Source organism: Drosophila subpulchrella, chromosome 3L (assembly GCF_014743375.2).
Source record: "Drosophila subpulchrella strain 33 F10 #4 breed RU33 chromosome 3L, RU_Dsub_v1.1 Primary Assembly, whole genome shotgun sequence".
Taxonomy (NCBI): domain Eukaryota; kingdom Metazoa; phylum Arthropoda; class Insecta; order Diptera; family Drosophilidae; genus Drosophila; species Drosophila subpulchrella.
This window is the reverse complement of record NC_050612.1, coordinates 4,447,351-4,469,646: the sequence shown is the minus strand read 5'-3', so window position 1 is coordinate 4,469,646 and position 22,296 is coordinate 4,447,351. Positions and strand designations below refer to the sequence as shown.

The 22,296-nt window shown below is 43.0% G+C and overlaps 2 protein-coding genes across 2 annotated transcripts; both read left to right on the top strand.

Moving 5' to 3' along the window:
- The first annotated feature begins 14 nt into the window (after window positions 1-14).
- Window positions 15-12,340, top strand: LOC119552554. The gene is made up of 7 exons (XM_037862174.1): window positions 15-175; window positions 6,800-7,118; window positions 7,176-9,174; window positions 9,232-9,636; window positions 9,699-11,154; window positions 11,260-11,353; window positions 11,408-12,340. Exons 2-7 carry the CDS (start codon window positions 6,809-6,811, stop codon window positions 11,746-11,748), a joined length of 4,605 nt encoding a protein of 1,534 aa, XP_037718102.1. The 5' UTR covers window positions 15-175; window positions 6,800-6,808; the 3' UTR covers window positions 11,749-12,340.
- A 139-nt stretch (window positions 12,341-12,479) lies between these two features.
- LOC119552555 (organic cation transporter 1-like) lies at window positions 12,480-16,549 on the top strand. The gene is made up of 6 exons (XM_037862175.1): window positions 12,480-12,844; window positions 12,898-13,126; window positions 13,192-13,295; window positions 15,057-15,832; window positions 15,918-16,099; window positions 16,154-16,549. The coding sequence occupies exons 1-6, from the start codon at window positions 12,618-12,620 to the stop codon at window positions 16,328-16,330; spliced, it is 1,695 nt and encodes a 564-aa protein (XP_037718103.1). The 5' UTR covers window positions 12,480-12,617; the 3' UTR covers window positions 16,331-16,549.
- Window positions 16,550-22,296: the final 5,747 nt, after the last annotated feature.

The following is a 22,296-nucleotide window of genomic DNA, read 5'->3' as shown; positions in this document are numbered from 1 at the left end:
TTGTCCACACTTTATTGAATATTTTTGATTATTGTTGTTTCTCACTCGGAAAAACTATAAACAAACGAGGGGATATTGCAATGTCCGGTCCGGCCTTAAGTTCTATTTGTGCGGAATAAAAACCGCTGGTTGAAAATTGATTAAAATTGCCGGGACAACTAAGCAATTCTGAGTGGTAAACAAATTCCTTTCAAAAAATAAAACTAAAAACTATCTGTGTTTCCCTGTATACTATTTAAACTAAAACTTAAAGTGGTAAACAATTTAAATTATTACCTACGTTCGGTATTGCCACTTTAAAAGAACTAAACTATTGATTTTTCTCTGGATGCCGCTGCCAAAATGCAATTTACATACATACATACACACATCCCGAGCGAACTCCCCCACCCACCTCTTTGGATTTCCCTATCCTGGCTTTTCCGCTTCCCAAATCTATTTGCGTTAATGTTAATGCACAGATTATGATCGCTGGATTTATTGATTTGACCCAGCGACCAGAAATAAATGTCCCCGGCGTTAGCGGGTCTATTTCCGGCTCCCCGCGTCCGGTTCCCACCTCTTTGCCGGCTGTTTTGATTGATGCGCCGAGTGTATGTCCACTGTATATCCAGGGGCTTAATTAGGCCAGCTCACGTATAGCCAGTCGGAATTGGAGTCGGAATCGCGGGCCCAACCCACTTCAAGTGGTTCCTAAATCGCCACACGGGCGTAATGGGTAGTGGGTGGTGTAGGTCAGGAAGGGCGTGTTTTTGTATACTGTTGTGACCTAATTTCTTGTCTGTTTACTTTATGGCCGAAGCGTAGGACCCCCAGAAATTCCACCGGAAGTGAAGGTGCAGCACTAAACTATTGTGGTACTGAATGCCACGTACAAGTAGGTGGATTTTTGGTTAAAGTCGGAGTGCCTCAAAAATCTTTTGATGTATGGAAGGTGTTAGAAACTATGCTGCGATATATTTTAATGTAGGAAGTCCTTAATAATATTGTTTTAATTAAGTTATTACAATTATTAATTAAATATTTCCCTAAATACTCTGCATACTCTGGTTCTGTGGAAATAAGCTTAAAATCTTTGACGTGTTGTAATATATATCTGACCATTAACCTAGAGTTTGCAGTCACAAACTCACTCTCATAGAGAACAGTCGTGCCTTTCTATCATCGTTACAAAACCAAAGCTTATCTTACAAACCAACATACAATAAAAACAACAATAAAAAAGCAAACGGTAACTGCAAGTCCAAGAAGTGCAAGTGCCAAGCATAACCTACGCTCCATAAAAGTAGCAACGCCAAGATGGGGGACCCACCCGATCGGGGTCCACCAACTACCCATAGCAATAACATGGAACTCCTAGAAACACCTGGCCCTAAATACATTACCATATCTAGATCAGATCCAAATCTCGATCTAAACAATATTTCCCCGTTCTTGATCAAGAAGCAAATTGACTTTGTCTGCAGCGGTGAAGTAGAGGAATGTAAAAAACTCCGAAACGGAACCCTACTAATCAAAACAAAAACCAACATTCAAGCAAAGAAATTATTCCAACTGAAAGCCTTCGCCGAGATAGCTGTTAACGTCCAACTTCACAACTCTCTTAATTTTACCAAGGGAGTCATATACTCTAACGACATTAGAGGAATCGACGAAAGCATAATTAAAAGAGAACTTGCTAGTCAGCTAGTCTGCGACGTAAAGAAAATACTAAAGAGACAAAACGGTACTCTTACAGAGACCGGCCTCGTAATTCTCACCTCCAACACGCTTACTCTCCCGGAATATGTTATGATCGGTTACCAGAAAACCAATGTTAGGGAATACATTCCCTTGCCCCTTAGATGCAATAAATGCTTTATGTTTAACCACATTAGCAATACATGTAGAAACAATAAATTATGCTACAACTGCGGACAAGAATACCACTTGGACCCAAACACGAACGACAAATGCACAAGACCCGCACGTTGCGTAAACTGCAAAGAAAACCAAACCCCTGATCCTCACAACTCTGTAAACAGAAGTTGCCCCATATTCAGAACCCAACAGGAACTTACAGCAATTAAAACTACAAAAAAATGCGACAACAAAACTGCTCTCTCCATCTTACGATCTCGTTACTCAGTCACCACCCCACACTCATACGCATCAATAACTAAAACTAACCAACACACTCATCCAAACCCTACACCACAACAAAACTCAGGACCTCATCATCTCAAAGGACCCAACCATACCCAACAAGGACCAACTACCTCAAGGACTACACCAACATCATATGCAGACCTCACAAACACAGATAATAACTTAGATAACCTAAAACTAACCAAACCCCCCAAACCAACCACCAACACTGTCCAAATCCTACCGCTTACCACGTCCAAACGCACGATCGCAAACCTCAAGGCCGCAGCCAAAACCACCACTAAGAAAACCAAAAAAAACTCAATTACGCCTGAGAATGCTTCGAGCGACTCATGCGATATGGAAATTAATTGAAGTACCAATCACTCCTACTAACCTAGATTAATGCTTAAAATAATTCAATGGAACATAAAAGGCTATAAGAATAATTACCAAGAACTCCAAATACTCCTCAAACAATATAACCCACATATAATTGCCCTACAAGAAACCCATATATCCCACACTGAATCTTTACCTACCCCTGTAAACTTTACGCTTTTATGCAGCCACAATACTAATGCATTCGGAGGCACAGCGCTACTGGTGCATAATTCTATCTCCCACACGCAACACCAACTGATCCCAGAGTTCGAAGCTTTAGCCATTCTGATTAACTCCAAAACAAAATTTACCCTAATATCCACATACATCTCTCCCAACAAACAATTTCACACAAACAACCTCCAAAACGTCTTCTCCCCAACAAACCTACCCACTATAGTCCTAGGTGATTTCAACAGCTGGCACCCATATTGGGGTTCTACCAGAGCCAACTCTAGGGGCAACATTGTTGCCAAATTCATAGACAGATCTGACTACATACTCCTTAACGACAAGACTCCAACACACTATTCCACTCACAACACATTTACACACATAGACCTCTCTCTTGCCACTGCAGACATAGCACCCGAAATAACGTGGAAAGTGATCGATGACCTTCACGGAAGCGATCATTTTCCTATCCTTATTTCTATGTTCCCAAACACTTCCTCTCATCCCTTTCTCGCCAAACCATCCTTTAATCTGACCAAAGCAGACTGGAAACTATTTTCCAACACCATTACTCAACTCAGCTCCTCAACACAACCTTGTAGCAACAACGTTAATAAAGAAGCCGCACAAATTAAAAAAACACTTATACAATCTGCTCATACAGCTATTCCACAAAACACAACCTTTTCCCATAAACACACTGTCCCCTGGTGGAATCAAGAACTTACATTGCTAAAAAACACAAAAAACAATAAATTTAAACTCCTAAAACGAAACATAAACACAATAAACATTTTAGAATTTAAAAAAGCAAACGCTAAATTTAGAAGAGCTATTAAGGAAGCGAAAAAAACATCATTATACAATTTTACATCTGACATCAACCCTAACTCCGACCCATCGAGAATGTGGGCCAACATAAAACGACTATGCGGCCTTTACCCAACAAAACATATACATGCTATATACAACCCCCTTACACAAGTCACTCACACTTGCCCCTCACAAATAGCCAACACCTTCGGGGACCTCTGGTCGCAAGAAGCCAAGGACACAAACTTCTCTGATTCCTTTAGAATTAACAAACTGCTTATAAATAACTCAATAAATCACATTCCGTGTCAAGCAGCCAACCAAATTGAAAACGACATTTCCTATACTGAAATGTTATCCGCCCTTAACTCCCTCAAAGGCTCCACCCCTGGTATGGACCGCATCTCATACTCCATGATAAAAAACTCTCCTCCCTCCTTCAAAATCAGAATTCTCAATCATTATAATAATATTCTAAATACACACATACCGCAAGCCTACAAAGTTAGTCTCGTCCTTCCTATCCTTAAACCCCAAAAACCGCAAATTGAACCTAAATCCTACAGACCCATATCCTTAAACCCATGCATAGCCAAAATTTTGGACAAAATTATCGCGAAAAGGTTGTGGTGGTTTGTTCTAACGAACAAACTCATTCACAACAACCAGTTCGGATTTAAAAGAGGTAAATCAGTTCTAGACAGTCTACTATATGTAGACCACCTAGCAACTAGATCCCTATCCTTAAAGCGCCACCTCTCTATCATCTCGTTGGACTTTTCCAAGGCTTTCGACAAAATAGGGGTGCACTCAATAATTCAACAGCTCCAAGAATGGCAGCTAGGACCCCGAATCATAAACTACGTCTCGAACTTCATGAAAAATAGAAAAATTATTATCAAAAACGGCAGAAATCTATCTAACAGTTTTCCTCTCGACAACGGCATCCCACAAGGTTCACCCATTTCAGTCATCCTTTTCCTAATTTCTTACAATTCCCTAACAAAAATAATAGCCCTACCAAGACAAATCAAATTCACTGCTTACGCCGACGACTTCCACCTAATTATTGAACACAACAGAAGAAAAAACCCCATTGTCGACCTCTCTTCCCTCTTCCAGGAAATAGGCCATTGGTGTTCCGACTCTGGAGCCTCCCTATCAATTGAAAAATGCCAAAGCCTACACATATGCCGCAAACATAATTGTAAATCTGAAATCCGTACCGGCACTGTTAATATCCCAACAACGAACAACACAACAATCCTAGGACTCACGCTAAACAATAGATACAACTGGTCCACCCACATAAACAAATTAAAAACCAAACTATGCAAGCCCCTGAACATCATTAAGCACCTTTCCTCTCTAAAATACAATACCAACACTTCCTCGCTAATCCATATTGTAAAATCCATCCTCATATCAAAAATAGATTACTGTCTGCCCATTTACGGAAACGCTCCTAAACACTTAATTAACCGTATTAAAACTTCCCTTAACTCAGCAATCAGATCAGCGCTAGGTGCATTTAGGACAACACCAACTAACAACCTACTTATAGAAGCCAATATAAGCACAATTGAACACAGAACAAAACTTTTAACAGGCAAACTTTCAAAAAAACTTATACACTCTTTTGACACCCCCCTTAAAAAACTTACTAAAACCTCCAAAAAGAAATTCAAATATCCCAGTACAATAGACAGAATAATTAACATTTGTAAGCAACTTCACCTTCCCTTTGCACCAATCAAAAACAACTACAATAAAAAATACGACATGGATATTATTAACAAAGCTACTAACACAACACTATCCAACTACAACAAAACCAACACATCTCCCACAATATATAAACAACTCTTTCAATCGCTAAAAAACACTCTGCCCAACCACCAATTTCTTTACACCGACGGCTCTATGGCCAACGGTATAATCAGCTATGGTGTAACCAGCGAAACGAATACAATCAAAACAGGACTCCTTCCCCACTACTCATCTGTTCTCTCTAGCGAGCTTATAGCCATACACGAAGCTGTCAAAATTGCGCTTAAAATACCAGGAAAACATGCTATCTGCTCAGACTCTCTCTCTGCATTAAAGTCCCTCACCAACCCCAATAACCATTCCTACTATCCCTCAACCATCAGAAACCTGGTTTCTAATCACTTCCCTAAAATTACACTAATCTGGATCCCCAGCCACATTGGCATAACAGGGAACGAAAACGCCGATAAAGCAGCCAAAGAGGCCCACAAATACCCCCTTACCTACTCCACAAACAACAACTCTAACGACATTTCACACTTCTTGAAAAAGCACATACAATCAAAACAAGCTGACATCTACAACAATGTATCGCCTTGGTACAAACAAATACTTCAGAACTCACCGCAATCCATCTGTCAGATACCCCCAAACACCAATAGGAAAACACAAATACTCATACACCGGATACGACTAGGACATACCAAACTGACTAATGCCCATTACATGGATAGAACACTCCCCAACACATGCCCATTCTGCCACCACTCCCCAATAGATATCCAACATATCATTTTACACTGCACTTCCTTATCCCAACCCAGATCAGAATGCTTCCAATCACTTAACCCCATCAACACCATCTCAAACCCAACCCCCAACAACATCATAAAAATCATATCATTTCTTGAAAAAGCTCAAATTAAGCTTAAAATTTAAATGTATATAAAAATGTTGTCAATTCCACATCTCAGATGAGCTGAAGGCCTACGCTGCTAGAGCTCCTATTTTTTTTAGTTAGCCTATAGTTTTAACTTTAAGCTAGCTTTATATAAATAAATAAATAAACCTAGAGTTTGCCAAAACAAAGTTCAGTAAATCCCCATATGAACTATTTATTATCTTTTTACATGAAAATTGTAACATAATACAGCTATGACGCTAATCAAAATTAATTGCTTTACTATGTGAAGGGCCTATCCCTCTAGCCCTTATGCGTTAGCCCTAGCCCTCGTGCACTGCCCCGTTCCCTGGCCCCAGCATAAGCCCACAATAATGCTAATGGTTCACATGCCCAAACAAGAACCACTTGACTGAGCCCCCGCTAAGCGGTCCGCCAACCCATTCCCATTTGGACTTCCCCCCTTTCTCTGCCTCACTCGCTGACAGAGAGTTCTCTGCTCTAGCGACTGATTCGCGGTGAGGCCATCAGTCTGTGTACGTCCGGCGATGAAGTCACTCCATTCAACCGAGGGCGTAGTCTGCAATTCTAGAGTACCGAAGTGAAAGAACCGCCTAATCTTCTTTTCAGTGAGCCACCATGGTGAAGATCCTGCAGGCCTACAACTTTGCCAGGCAACAGACCTACGCCTTAAACGGCGATATCCTGGCGGCCAGTCTTATCGGAAACAACCGGATAGCCATCAGCAGTGCGGAGCAGTTCATCGAGATCTACGACATAGCGGGCAAGCAGTCCCAGTCAGAGGACCCGGGGAGAGCGCCCCCGGAGGAGGGACAACCCAGCGAGGCGGGTGCAGAAGCGTCTACCACCGGAGGCGATGAGAGAACGCCAAGTAGGAGCACATTGGCCACGGTGGGCGAGGTTGTGCAACTGATTTACTGCGAAGCTGGTGAGTGAAATTTGATAACCCCAATAATATGACCAACTAAAGCAGAATCTCCCACAGGCAAGTACCTGCTCACTCTGGAGAAGGAGCAGGCAGGCAGTCCGGTGCACTCCTCCTCCACCATAAGCTGCACCTCGAGCAGCAACAGCAATACGGTCTGCTCCGAGGACGACACCAAGATGTTCGTACGCATCTACGCCAACTTCTGGAAGTTCCCGGACAGCCGGCTAAACGAGTTGCCTATCACCATCCGGATAGCCTCGATGACCACGCCCAAGACGCCGCTGGTGGAGAGCATTGATGTAATTGAGCTGCCGTTGCGCAGTCCGCCGGAGCTGGTGCAGTGCTGCCAGACATCCGGCAACATCATCGTGAGCAGCCGAGACAGGATCTACCTGTACGAGTACACCCAGTGCGTCCACGAGAACACCCAGCCCAGATTTGCCTTTATCGACTTCCTGCCCTTCAAATTCTTCGTGCAGCTGAATTTCGTTCCAGTGCGCCTTTGTCTGGCAGAGAACGTGATCGCTTGCCTTAGTCATCGTTATTGCGTGGCCTTCAAGGTGGTGGATGCACTCGCGAGCAGAGCAAGTGGCGGGCAGGATGTAAGCTGTCTGGACAATGATTACGGTGCCGTGGACGAGCCATTATCGGAATCCCTGAGTCTGGGCAGCAAGGCTAGTGCCAGTGGCGTTGGCGGAGGCGTGGTCAGTTCCAGCCACAGCCAGCAGAGTTGCGAAAGCGACTCCCTGCAGTCGACAAGTAGTGGAAAAGCACAGGTGATCTTGAATGGAGCCCTGCCTGGACGGTCACCGTTGGACTTTAATGTGGCCAAGCTGGTAAACAATGCCTACGGCAGGGAATTTGAACCCGAACTGCGCTCCCAGTGGGATGAGAGTGACTTCGGATCAGGAAAGGGTCAGGAAGACAACCAGGATATCACGATCAGCCCCCAGCGAGCTGCGGACATTAAAATCAAGCTTGTCAATGAGGCCAAGGCCATGAACGTGAGAGGCATCGCCGGTGGCAGTCATCTGGATGATGCCTCGGTGCAATATGACGTGCGAAAACTGCTGCAGATCTGTATGAAGACCTCTGAGAACCAGCCGCGAGTTCTGGATATTCTTCGCTGCATGGACCTTAAGGCCATCTACCAAAGGAGCAGCCAGGGAGTGGACCAGGAGGACGACGAGTACGACATGGGCAATCAACAGGTGCCCAGTGCGGTGACAACCTTCAAGCACGTCAACCGCCGGACGCTCAAGTCATCTCAGCATCAGAGGTGCATGGGGCACGCCCTCCTTGTGGCCAGCAGTGTGGACGGCTTTTTGTACCAATTCTCCGCCCAAGGAAAATGGTACAGTGAAAATGAAAAGCCAGTGGCCAGCTACAGCTTCACGGCTCCGGTCATCCAGGTACACATAAATGATTACGTAGTGTATGCGGTGACCTCCGAGTCTGTGGAAACACACACTTCGCGGATCGGGCACAAGCTCTTTCACAATCGCTTCGAGTATCCCTCGATTGGCGGCTTGTTTCCAGAGGAATCATCTCCTGACGTAAGTTCGCCCATCGCCGTCGTTGGTCTGGCCGCCTTTATGCATGTTCAGTTTGTGTGCGTGAACCGGGAGCAGCTAGTGCTCATCACAAATGCAGCTCTGGAACAGCACAAGCGGCGGAGCATGGGCGAGGTGCCTGGTGGCCAAGTGGTGGCTGTTAAGAGAAATATTGCCGCCCGGTTGTTAGCTGAGGCGAAGGCCAAGCACAGTAGCCTGTTAAGAAGTAGCAGTGCAGCCCAATCGTCGACGGTGGCCAACGAGTGGACGTTGTACAACCTGGAGGTGCCTCGAGTGGAGTGTGTCATCGAGGATCTAGAGGGCATTGCGGACTCGTACCGCAGTGCGAGCAGTTGCAACTTCTACGATCTCATGGAGGAAGCACACGTCATGCTGCGACTGAGTCTCACAATACAGGGCGAGCGCTTGGGTGCGGACCGGGAACTGTTGCTTCGGAACATGTTTGCGGCTAACTGCAGAAAGCTGGCGGACTTCTCAATACGGTATAAAAAAGTATATTGTTTAAACAATTAATTATATTAATTTATTCTTTATTACAGGTCTAGCAAGCAGGAAGTTTATCTTCAGGCCACAGGATTCTACAGAATGTGCCAGCTTCATTTGGTAGACATTTTTAATAACTACATAGATAATTTTATGGACAGCTATGAGAGCGTGGAGACCTGTGATCTTGCGGGATTGATATACACGGTTAAGCTGTTCCTCCTTAGTCTGGGGACAGATCGCTTGAAATCGGCCTTCCTGAACCAGACAGTTCGACCGTTCTTTACGCCAGCTAGGGTCATCCAACAGGGCTACAAGCAGGTTCCACTATCGCTGGAGTTACTTAACATGTTTATTAAACACGCACCTGTGGAGATTCCGCAGATAATGCTTATTTCTCCAGTTGTTGCAGACTCCATGAGTGGGGAACTGATCAACTATCTAAAGTATTTAAACAAGTTGTAAGTTAATGACTCATCTCGGTAAAGACAGCCTAATTTCATTATTTTGGTATACCTCACAGATCCCCCGATGAAAATCTGCTGCTGGCTGTAACCGCGTGCCGTATGTCCAACTATTTGCTGGCTCAGGAGATAATTTCAAAGTCTACCAGACGCAACCTGGCCACCGCCTTGATACGGCACAAGAATGTTTTGTTCGACGACAGTACTGTGATCTATCAGCGACGCCACCAGCAGCAGGCTGACTCCCAGGCATCAAGCTCGCGCCCCAAAAAATCCCGACGAATAGGTGAAAGGAGCAAGCCTTCTGCGGTCGGTACACCAACTCCGAGTACCATCGTGTCTTTCTCCGACTTTTGCGAGACGATTCTGCTAGCCAACGAGCAACCAGCTCTGATTGAAGCGATCAGCGACGCCTTTATTCATGCGCTCTGCATTGAGCATAGCCTGACGCTGGATGTGATTCTGCAGTTGTTCCTCAACTACATCGCCTCGCACATTGGTCAGAAGGGTTACCAGACCTCGCAGAAGGTTTTTGTAAACATTCTGCAGGTGTACTTCTACGATCTCTACGACGTTAGCTCGTCCCTGCAGCCCCACGAGATTCGCTCGCAAACGCCGCCACAGCTGGATGACGACTACGACGAGGAGTGCAGTAGTTCGCGGGCTCCCTCGCTGCACAGCGAGGCGGATGCCCAGTCACTGTCCAGCTCTTGCGCCAGTTCGGCGCACGAGGAGCGATCGGCCAGCCTCTCGATCAGTGGCAGACAGCAGCGAATCGTCTACGACCAGCTGCAGGAACAACAATCTTCGCCATTCCAGAAACGGAATTCAAATGCCTCGCTCTCACAGCCCCTAGCTGATGACGACGTGGCTGCCACTAATCTCAAGGGTCTCAAGATCTTGTTTCGCATGTACATGGGCCGGCTGAAGGCCCTGAGTGATCTTATTTCAGATCTGCAGTCAGCGGATGTGGAGCAACAGACGAGCCGGGAGGAGTTCATGAATCTGCGTAAGGAATGCATTTCCTACATGGTGGGAATGGCTCCGAATTACTGCCCCAAGCCGATCGTAAAGAATCCCAATGATCCGCTGGCGGGCAAGCTAATTTATGTGCCCTTCATTCCCGATTATAAGCTCCCCGAGGGAGAGGAGTATGACCGCCACATCAAAGGCTACATCCGGCCTATTCCCTGCCTGCTGGACCGACCCCAATATCTGAACCGCCTTCCGCCCTTCGAACGCAGCGACTTCAGCTATCCGAACAAGGACGACGGCGAGTTTGAGGTGCGCTTCCTTAGCTGGCATAACGAGTTGCTGACCCTCACCTTGAAGATTCAGAGTCTGCTGGCCTCCACCAAGGTGGATCGAGAGATTATCTCGGAGTTCCTTGCCTTCATACAGAAGACGCCGCATCTAATGGGTATTGACAGTTTCTTGGTCATCGTGTTGCCCAAGAACTTGGCCATCAACTACATGCTTAGTTTCTGTCCCGCTTTTTTGTGGCAGTATGGAAAGGTAAGTGCTAGTTCACAATAATCTAAATTATTACCCTTGGTATAATTGGATACATTTATATTTAACTATACGTGATGTTATTAATTAATTGTTGATTTCTTGCAGTCCTGTGGTTTTACGCCCAAACACTGGGAGAGCCTATTAAGGAAGATTCTCAGCAAGCAGGAAGCGCTGCCCAACTGGAAGGAAAACATTACGGGTTCGTAAGACACAGTGTATCAAAATGCTTAGAATAAATAATTTTATTTTGCAGAGATACTAAATAACCTTGTGGCTGAACTGAGCTTTGAAGAACTTCTGCAATGCTTTCCCAGTGAAGTGATTCAAAATCGGAACACGGCGCAATACTTTGCCACGGAATTTGCCGAGACATGTGTGCTTTATGAACATGAGGAGCTCGTGTTTAAAACTCCTGATCGGAAGGAAGGTCACAGGGATCACATGCCGATGGACAACATAGACGAAGACAATGTGTTCGAGCTAACGCTTCGCAAGGCGGTGGCCAAGCAGCGAAGCATTGCCCTGAGGTCCATGATTGAGTCCACGGGAACCCAACTGTTTGACGCTACCAGCAATCCCATGTACAACCTGTAGTCGGTCTACATTCCACGTTAAACTAGTCTAAAAGAAAGTTATCATATTAAAAATCGATAAGATTGATTGATATTTACGTAGCAAAGTAGTGAGCACGGAAAGCTTTGCTTCTACTCTATAAATTGGTCGACACGTATTTTGTAGTTTTAGGACACACCCATAAAGAGGCATAATTTATTGACATTTCAGTTTGACACAAAGCGCAACATTCGGAAACTGAGGCCTGAAATGATTTATTGAGCTAAGCTGACGGGGAAGAACTCCGGAGCTGTAGGTTGTAAAAATAACTAGCTCGTCCCGCATTTATGCGGTAGTCGCCATATTAAAGCAGATTTATGATCAGTAGCAACTAGGAAACCTCCCCTCTACCTGTATTTGTATTCGTACCATTGTTAATCCAAGTTTCCTTTGAATTAAGCTTTAGAAACCTTAAAGTATTTGTACTCTATTTATATATATTAGTTACCTAGTCCCCTTATTTACCCACACCCAAGCACACTCTCTTTCGACAAAAACAACAAGATCAAGTGATATTTTTAATTCTTTCATTGAATCTGAACAATAAAAGCATAATTACATTACAATGCACAAATAGTGTTCGTGATAAGCTCAAAGTTTATTCACCTGCCTGGTTTAAGAAAAGACTGCACTTGAGCCGTTCATCGCCGTTACTTAATCCGGCAATTAAATCCGGGCTTCAGTGGGCGTGCTTAGGTAATTGAACGTGTGAAAAAGCGCCCGGGGAACTGCTCGGGGACAGAGCTCTCCGCCGTGAATAACTTAGCCAATTAAGGGCATCAGGCGTCGAGTGCGCGGCTTTCCAAGCCGGACTCAGTCACTTGGCGTCGCTCGGCGATATCGGCAGCAGCATGTCCAAGCCGCAGCCCACACTGGAGGTGGTTCCGAAGAAACCCGGACAGGATGCTTCAGACCCATCGAAGTCGACGGAGGAGGGCCAGCTGGACGCGATCATCGTTGAGATCGGCCAGTGCGGTCGTTTTCAGATCTTCAACTACCTTCTGCTCTGCCTGCCGATCATCTGCAACGCCTTTTACTCCATTTCCTTCGTATTCACAGCCGGTGATGTGGCCCACAGGTGGGGTCGGTTAGATATTGCCATTGCCATCTTTAGTAGAACATCTTCCACAGATGCAATATCACTCAGTGCGATAGCTTGGACACCAGCTATGACGAAGCCTTCCTCAACTTCTCTACCCCGCAACGCCTCGGGAACTGGGATCAGTGCCAGCACTTCGCCGTGAGATCGGATCTTATGGGTGAATCTTCGTGCAACGCCAGCAGTTTCGACTCGACTCAGCGAGTCGACTGTGATGCGGGCTATAAGTTGAGAAACGACGATAAAACTATTGCCAGTGAGGTAGGTTCGGAACATAAGATATAGCTATTGATTTGATATATTGGTGCACCCCTCCATTTCAACAGTTTGGCATCTTCTGCGCTGATAAATGGAAGCTATCGATGGTGGGCACCGTCAACAATGTAGGACAGTTTGTGGGCATACCACTAGGCGGTTATCTAGCCGATAGGTATGTTACAAGAATAGAACCATTTATTTTTGACACTGAAACATCTGAAAAAAGCTGTAGGCTTAGCAATACTAATTTGTATTAAAACAACCTAAGAGATAGAAATCTTTGATGTTTTTAAAGACATTTTGCCAGTGCTGAAGCCATTGACATGAAACTTGGCAAACCGTATTTATTTTGTAATGCTTGCCAAAGTTGGTTTCTGTTTTCGTTTAAGTACTATACAAACTTGAAAAAAATTTGTAGGTCACAGCAAGTTTGAAATCCAACCAAACTGGTATTAAATTTGGAGGCGCAATGAAATCGGGCGCGATCGATTATTACAAACATGCACACAAGTGGGGCCGTGCAGATATGTATTTATGCCAAATACATACATTTTATGAACAAATTAGACCTATTGGGCCAGAAATTTCGATTAAACAAATAAACGTTGTTTACTTCAGTTTATTAAACAAGACAAAAAGGCAACTTCCGCAGCTAGAACAACTGTATTTGGAAGATTTGTATATATACGTATATATTGATTCCTATGACAGCTATATATCTTTAAACAATGCTAAAGCTCAGAGTAGAAGAGACGAAGCCAAAAATTGTTCCTATTACTGTTTTATTGTTACTTTTTCTTGATATCTGCTATCTTGGGAGTCAACGGCCGGCTTTTGCACTTTGCCAGCTACCGGAGTATGGTTACCAGTGGGTCGATCGTGGCCGTTGTTCTGGCCACGCGACACCCGTGAATTGCCGAATTTCTTCTGCCTTTACCAGTTAGTCAAATGCACCCCTCCCCCCGACTCAAGATACGTCGTTGTTTCTTTATGTGAATCTTTATATATGGAGGTTCATTTTATTAAACAAGACAAAAAGACAACTTCGGCAGCTAGAAAAAATGTAGTTGGTAAATTTGCATAAAGATATATCGAGTCCTATGAAAGCTATATATCTTAAATCAATGCTATAGCTCAGAGTAGAAGAGATGAAGCCAAAAATTGTTTCTAATATTATACCCGTTACTCGTAGAATATAAGGGTATACTAGATTCGTCGGAAAGTATATAACAGGCAGAAGAGTCGATCTAGCCATGTCCGTCTTTCCGTCTGTTCGTATGAACCCTGTAATCTCGGAAACTATAAGAGCTGCAATACTGGGATTAGGCATGCAGATTCTAGAGATTCCTGCGCAGCGCAAGTTTGTTTCGTCAGTGTGCCACGCCTTCTCTAACGCCCACAAACCGCCCAAGACAGTGAGGCCCACAATTTTCATGGTAAACAAAAAATTTTAACTCAATTAGTCTCGTCAATACCTATCGATTGACCCGAAAAAACGCCCATTCTAACGCCCTTTACGCTTAAATCTGTCTGCCGCCCACATAACCATATATTGAGATCGCGGTGCTGCTTGCATATCTCCATCTCCCTTTGGTCCCTTTAGCTGAGTAACGGGCATCTTCTTCTTGTTTTTTACTTAATTCCTATAGATTATAGTTGTCCGATCCTGAGATCTCCTTCATAAAGTTGCAAACTTCTGATTGATATAATAATAATAATAAAAAAATGCTATTCCATCCAATGTTTATTAAAATTAATTCACGGAAAATATTACAAGTTTTCTGCAATATTTTAAAGACTTTCAGATAAATAATTATTATAAGAAAATGATTAGGCGCTTTTTCTTGTAAAAATGTTCATTAAACTGATTACATCTGCTTACTTTTCCTTGGTTTAGACTCCTGTTTGACTCCAGTTTATTATTTTTACGTAGATATGGGCGAAAATTTATATTGGTCACCGCGGGACTCCTCAGTTCCTTTGCGGGACTGGCTCGCTCCCACGCACCAGAGTACTACAGCTTCCTGAGCCTAGAGTTCCTGGACATGGCAGTGGGCAGCACCCTCTTTCCCACCGCTTTCCTGCTGGCCGTGGAGCTAGTGGGTCCGAAGCACCGCGTAGTGGCCGCCACCGCTATTAGCTTAACGTACGGTCTCGCAGAGGCCTTCATGGGTTACCTCGCCAACTACCTGCGAGACTGGCGCGTCTTCCTACGGGTGCTTTATACACCCGCCCTCCTGCACCTGACCTTCATCTGTCTGCTCCCTGAGAGCGTGCGATGGCTGCTCAGCCAGTCGAAGGAGCTGGATGCCAAGTCCACGCTGCGGAGAGTGGCGCGGGTGAACCGAAAGGACCTGTCGGAGAAGCAGCTCAGCGATCTAATCCGCTCAAACCGCCAACTGGTGGCGCAGTCTTCCGCTTCCGGGGGCCAATACAGTGTCCGTCAGATATTCCAGGCCCTGGGCGGTCGCACCGCCCTGTGCTGCTTTGTGTGGTTCACCCACACCCTAGTCGCCTTGGGCCTGAGCCTAAACTCCGCCCAACTGAGTGGCAGCAAATTTGAGAACTTCAGCATGACGGGGTTCATGCAGCTGCCTGGTATTCTGATGGCCACTATACTTATGAACTGGATAGGACGGCGTTGGGCTCTCAGCTCCTGCCAATTCACTTGTGCAGCCCTGCTCCTGGCTGTGGCTGCAACGGATGAAGGTAAGTGCGGTATTGGTCTGGGCCCGATGGAGTTCCTCCAAATGGAACTCAAACTAAAATGTATTTCTCAACGCTCCCCAAATAGGGTACCCTGCGGCCTCTTCGATACTTTATTTCCTGGCAAAGATGACCTCCACAGGAAGCTTTATGATCCTGTACTTCTTCACCTCTGAGATCTTTCCCACGAACTGCAGGAACAGCATGCTATCCTTCTGCTCCAGTGTGGGTCGCTTCGGATCCATGCTGGCCCCCCAAACCACTCTACTGGTCAGTGATCTTTTGATATGCATTCACTCAGCTTCACTCAACGTCTTCTTGTAGATCGCGCACTATCAGTATGCTCCTCATTTACTCTTTGCCCTATTCGGATTCACCTGTTCGGGGCTGGCTTTGTTCTTCCCGGAGACTACGAATAAGGTGTTGCCCACCACGCTGGCTGAAGCACGTGCCCTTGACAAGAGTATACCTAGGGAAAAAGTTTTGAAAAGTGCTGTATAAACGAAATCGAGCCATTATCGCATCGACAGTATCGGTGATCAGAGACATCGAAGTGTGTGGTTTTTGATGACCAACAAACCTGCAAGTCCAGATTGGACAATAAACATTTTTGAAATTTAAGAGCACACTTAAGCTGTAGGTTGAAATTTATATTTACACTGGATTGATGTCTGTGGTACAGTAAGCAATAAATTATTTTGAAACTTTATATTAAAAGAATTTTACCTCTTTTAGCTTTGATTTGCTATACGAAAAATATTAAAGCTATTTGGACTTCGAATTCCAAAAGCACTCATCGAAAGTTTGTATTCCAAACTAATTAAACACATTTAACATCGCTCGCATTTGAGTTATGTATGTACATTTTTGGTGTAAAAGTTGATAAATTACTTAACTTAATCATTTTTCAAATTAACATCCTAGTAGATGGTAAATATCACGGAGAAGTAAAACCTAATTTTACATTTTAAGGAAGAGGAGACTTTAAGGTGTAGCTTTGTGGTTTTTATGATTTCAGTCTGAGGTTTGCAATGCAGTGCAGGTACAGTACAAAGACCGTTATATTTCGTTTTCGGTAAACATATACGGTAGTAAATTGAAATGGAACATTATCTTAATATTTCTGTGATTAGTTTTTAGTTTTCCTAAAAGCGGAAAGCTCTGTACATACAATGCTCCCACGGGAACGACCTGCAATGGTTTAGAAACTTCGGCTTGCCGACTCCGGGGTAGAACTTTTTAAGGTTTTTTAATAGTTAAATAATTGATTAAAAAATCTGACGACTAAATCAAATAGCAGCTATAAAATCGATCCAAATATTTAAGAAAACAAGAAAGGAAGTTAACTTTGGCAAACCGAAGTTTGTATACCCTTGCAGTTTTAAGAAATAATCAATGTTACTAACACCATGTTAAATTTTTAAGGATTGTTGCTAGCTTCAGTGATATTTGTGTAAAATTAAAATCGTAATGCTGAATAGTTAAAAAATTCTATATCCCAGAGTAAAAGAAAATATGATAAAAATCAAGAAAGCACAATTTTTTTAAAATAATTATTTCATTAATTCTTTGACCGTTTCTTTGACAGCTACATATATGTTAGAGTCGTCAGATTTTTATTAAACTGCATTCGAAATTCTTTAAAATACAGAAAATGTTATTCCCAATAGTATAAAATAATATGTCAAAAAACACCGAAGCTATGACTTGTTTCATATTATTTTCCCACCAATTTTCCGATCGTTCCTATGGCAGCTATGTATATGATATAGTCTAATTTAAAAATGTTATTTCCACTGCGTTGCAAACTTCTGACTGATATCATAGTATCCTTTGCAAGGGTATAAAAAGAGAAAAAAAGTATATATTGTAATATATATGTAATTTTATAGTTATTATATATGTACAAATACGGTTTAATCGGTTTTTGTAGTATACGTATAACTTGAAGCTAGCTTCCCCTCTGGCTTCATTTAAAATTAGACAATAATTTGCAATAATTTCAAAATATAACACTATCCTTGGTTTAAAAGCCAATTGGCCTTTAATATACCTATAGTCTCATATTTGAAACCCCCTTAATATATTGGAAAATACTGGAATCAAAATTTCTGTTCAACATTTTAAAAACTGTTATACCATCTTCAAGAATGTAACAAAAAAGTCACCTGGATAGACTGTCATCTGGGTCACAAGTGTCCATAAAAACTAAAACCTGACCAGTCCTCGACCACATCTTGGCCTAAATAAATATTTAAAATAAACATTAAATATTTAATATTTATATTAAACTATTCTAACATCTTTTGGAAAAATTTGGCTGCCAACTTCACAAGGTCCAATTATGTGTTATACCAAAAGCTGTTGTGTAACATGGCCTAGAAATACGCTAACAAATTATCCAGGGTCAAAAATGTGCCTTTCTTAATTTGCAGCCACACTTGTTTGATATTTTTTTCAACATTTGTATTCAAATCGTCTGCAGTCGAGTTTATGCACTTGTTTCGTACGCTCCTAATCAGCAACCAGAGAGTGATCTCCAACTTCTTCTGTTGTGCTTATCTGCGCGTAATCTATTTTTAGAAGCCGCCCACCGGTATCTTTACCGATTTCGATTAATCTAACGCCCGAGCGCAAGTACAAGTATAAGCGTTGTGTACGACTTTGGCCATTGGACTAGGTCTTGTCTCTCGCTTGTGCTCCCAGTGCCCAGCGAGAAATAAGAAGTAAAGACTTTTGAAGACATTGCATTTGATTTCTATTATTTTCCTAACAGAAAAATTATAGTAAATTAATAAATGGATAGCAACACACCTTCTTATCCGCTGCTCTCGAAAGAGCTGTCTGGATTTGAGAAGATGAAGGAAATCGCTGGCCAATCTCCAGCGGAACTTTGGCTCTAAGATTGGCTAGGACTTGCAAGAGATTTGGCTCGACGGCATTTGGACCCCCTTCGCAGATGCTGTTAAAATCAGCTCAGCAACACCTGTAACTAACACCGTTACAGCTACAAGTGCCTCCCAGTCGTAAGTTCCAAAAAATAACAAGGAAGAACGCTAAAGTCGAGTACCTCGACTATCAGATACCCGTTACTCAGCTAAAGGGACAAAAGGGAAATAGAGATATGCAAGCAGCAAAGCGAGACTGAAATGCGCCACCTACCCCTGATCACAATGTATGGTTATGTGGGCGGTAGACATATTAGAGCGTTATGGGCGTTAAAGTGGGCGTGGCCAACTTTTTAAAATTTTAAAAATTTAAAAACTATTTATCTAGCATTAAAACTGTGGGCGTTAGAGTGGGCGTGGCAATTGATAGGTATTGACGAGACCAATACATTTCAGTTAAAATTTTGTATCTACGACAACATGAAGAAATATGTAAGTTTCCACGGACAGACTTTAACAGGAATAAAAACTTATTTCCAAATTCTGAAATATTAAAAAACGATATTCCTTAAATAAGAAGTCGAAATCAAAAACATCAACGATATATTAAAAAAATTGTCCCCATATTTTTACCTTTGCAGAGGGTATAATGATTTCAGTAGAAAGTTTACAACGCAATGTAGGTGACGAATTTAAATCCGCTTTAAATTTAACACGCAGGCTCTCGCCTATTTTATGTAACCAGGGGCCGCACCAGAGAGCGATTCCGACTAAAAAAAATATATAAAAAAAAAATTAAATTGAAATCCAGTTTTATGTATTTCTTGGGATATTTTATTTTTATTTACATATATTTGAAAGCATCTGGGTGCAATCCTGGGTACATGTTTCAGGTGCATTAAATAAGAGTGCGTCCAGAATGTGTTTAGTTTGTTGCATCTAGGTGCATTCAAAATATATGCTGGAATGCAGTCATTTACGATTGGGCAGTTCTGGCACCACCACTTACACCGTTGCAGCTTTTTCATATATAACTCCAGTTACTACAGCAGAAATGTCGATGTCTCCAGGAGTTAACAATCTCCCAATAGTACCCGCTATGGAGTGCTCGTTTTAAGCAAATAGTACTTCTCTTCGCTAAAAAACGAAACCCTTCTAACTGCAGTAAAGAGCCAGCCAACATTAAGAAAAGTAAAGCAAATGTAAACGTAGCCAATATTGGTAATTTAAGTCAGGCTTCGACGTCCAATGGTCTTGGCAACAACCGCTTCGCACCTTCAGCTGAAGAAACGAACTATATTGATGAGATGGAGACAAATGAGGAGACGTATGAGCCCAATGGCCAAGCGCAAAGTTCAAGTAAACCTGATATGAACATGCCAAAACCTCCACCTATATGTGTTCAAAAGGTTACTAATATCCTCACTCTGTAACGAACTCTAGATGAAATCATCGCAACAGCTAAATATGAGGTACGTACATCTAAATTCGGAAATTCTCGCATATGCACTGACAGTGCCGAGGAATTCTGCAAGGTGGTTCGTAGCCTGACTGCCTTAAATTACGAGTATTAGCATCGAAATACGTAAGGACCTCGTCCAATGTTATAAATGCCAAAATTTTGGACACACTCAAAACTGAGGATTTATAAAGCCTGTTTGTGGGAATTGTGCCGGAGATTATCCTACTAACTCCAAATCGTGTTATATTTATAAAGCCTGTTTGTGGGAATTGTGCCGGAGATTATCCTACTAACTCCAAATCGTGTTAGTCACAACTCAACAACCAATGCATGTGTGCAAACTGCGGAGAAAATCACCCTAATGGTTTTAAGTGCTGCAAAGTCAGAATGGAATTAAGCAAAAAACTAAAAGCTGGAGTACAAAGCCGACACAGTCCACTATTTTCCATGTCAACCACCAGAGATGGCGTCTCTTATGCAGATATAACAAGAAATTGCCTTCCGAGCAGTACCAGCGCTGCAGCTAGGCAGTCTGTCGCACATATCCTTGGAGATGACCTTAACCCCAACAAAAATTTTTCACCTTTGGAGAAGGCAATCTTTGATATAAACGCTAGGCTGTATCAACTCTTCAAGCTAGTCATGGGAACGATTGAGTCGAACTTCGATGAACTTCGTCTTTTTCTTATAGGTAACTACCTGGCTATGACCAATACTTGGCCAATCACCCTAGTAACACAGCTAAAGGCGGTTCTGCTATTCTTATTAAGACTAACATTATCCACACTAAGGCTGAGCCCACAACATGGACTGATTAACAGCTAGCTAGTCTCGATATTCCAACAAATGGAGGTGTCCTTCAAATAGCTTAATTGTATCTTCCTCCCAGTGTGCTATGGACAAAAAACGAGTTCGACCAGCTACTAGTCCAGCTACTAGGCCATAGCTTCTAGCTTTAGACAAATTCTAGCTTCTGGGGGACCTACCTTTTTTTCTTCAAACACCAGACTTACACCAACAGCTCTGGACTTTTTCATCGTAAATGGAGTTCAACTCAATAAACTCTCGATTGAAACAAAATACAAGCTATCCTCGGACCATTTGTCAATTGTTGCAACGCTCAGGCTAAAAGGAAGTCAATACTACCGCCTGGCTACTCCGTTGAAAAGTTAAAGGAAACCCTGGACAGAACTCAGAACTCAACACTGTGATTAACCATCCAGATGATCTTGAAGATGCGGTAACGGTTTTAATGGGACAAATATACACTGCTGCGACAGCTGCTACCCCGAACCAAAGGCATTCTCCGGACCAAAATAGAAGCAATCTGCTCCCAAAAAATGGTTTAGTTCTCATACAGCTGAAAAGAAGAGTTCGTCGAAAGTACACAAGAAAAGGCGATATGTGGGTCTACAACATTTTCAAAAGGCTTTCAAATCGCCTAAGCAAAGTCTTGACCAAGAAGCCATGAAAAACAAAATGTACAAAGTTGCTGTATTAATGGACATTCAAGCAAGCTTAAGATTCAACGAACGCCACAGATTTTCCTCCTCGTTCAGAGCTTCTTATTGGAAAGGAAATTTAGTGTAATTGTCGATGGTGAAAAGTCGTCAAGACATGCAGTCTCAGCGGGTGTACCCCAAGGCAGTGTACTGGGCCCGGCTCTTTACTCACTCTATACGTCGGATATGCACGATTCCTGGGGCTTTACCGAAGTTGACGACGACACTGCGGTTATAGTCAGGAGTCCAAGTATAGATATTGCAACATTGAGGCTGCAGGAGTACGTGATACGTTTTGAAAAGTGGACTACAGAATGAAATATAGGCATTAACTGCAGCAAATGTGGTTGTGTCACATTTTCCACAAGACCAATGAATTGCTTAGGCATTTCCGTGCTCGATTCTGTATTTCGACACGAGTCCTACTACAAGTACTTTGGTGTGATTTTGAATAGAGGACTCACTTTCCAGAGGCACACTACTATGGTCACGTAGTCTGTGCTTTTAAAGGCAGCAAGTATGTCCTGGCTTCTACCTCCCAGAAATAAGCTCTCACTGTCAAACAAAGTTCGCATTTATAAATCTATTCTCAGTCTACGGCATAGCGTCTAAGTC

What these genes read in the sequence shown, in the direction of transcription:
- LOC119552554 (XM_037862174.1), top strand. Translation starts at nt 6,809, where the DNA reads ATGGTGAAGATCCTGCAGGCCTACAACTTTGCCAGGCAACAGACCTAC. An exon ending in CTGGCGGACTTCTCAATACG is followed by an intron (nt 9,175 to 9,231) that starts GTATAAAAAAGT and finishes TCTTTATTACAG; the next exon opens with GTCTAGCAAGCAGGAAGTTT. An exon ending in CTAAAGTATTTAAACAAGTT is followed by an intron (nt 9,637 to 9,698) that starts GTAAGTTAATGA and finishes TATACCTCACAG; the next exon opens with ATCCCCCGATGAAAATCTGC.
- LOC119552555 (XM_037862175.1), top strand. Translation starts at nt 12,618, where the DNA reads ATGTCCAAGCCGCAGCCCACACTGGAGGTGGTTCCGAAGAAACCCGGA. An exon ending in GCCGGTGATGTGGCCCACAG is followed by an intron (nt 12,845 to 12,897) that starts GTGGGGTCGGTT and finishes CATCTTCCACAG; the next exon opens with ATGCAATATCACTCAGTGCG. An exon ending in GGCGGTTATCTAGCCGATAG is followed by an intron (nt 13,296 to 15,056) that starts GTATGTTACAAG and finishes ATTTTTACGTAG; the next exon opens with ATATGGGCGAAAATTTATAT.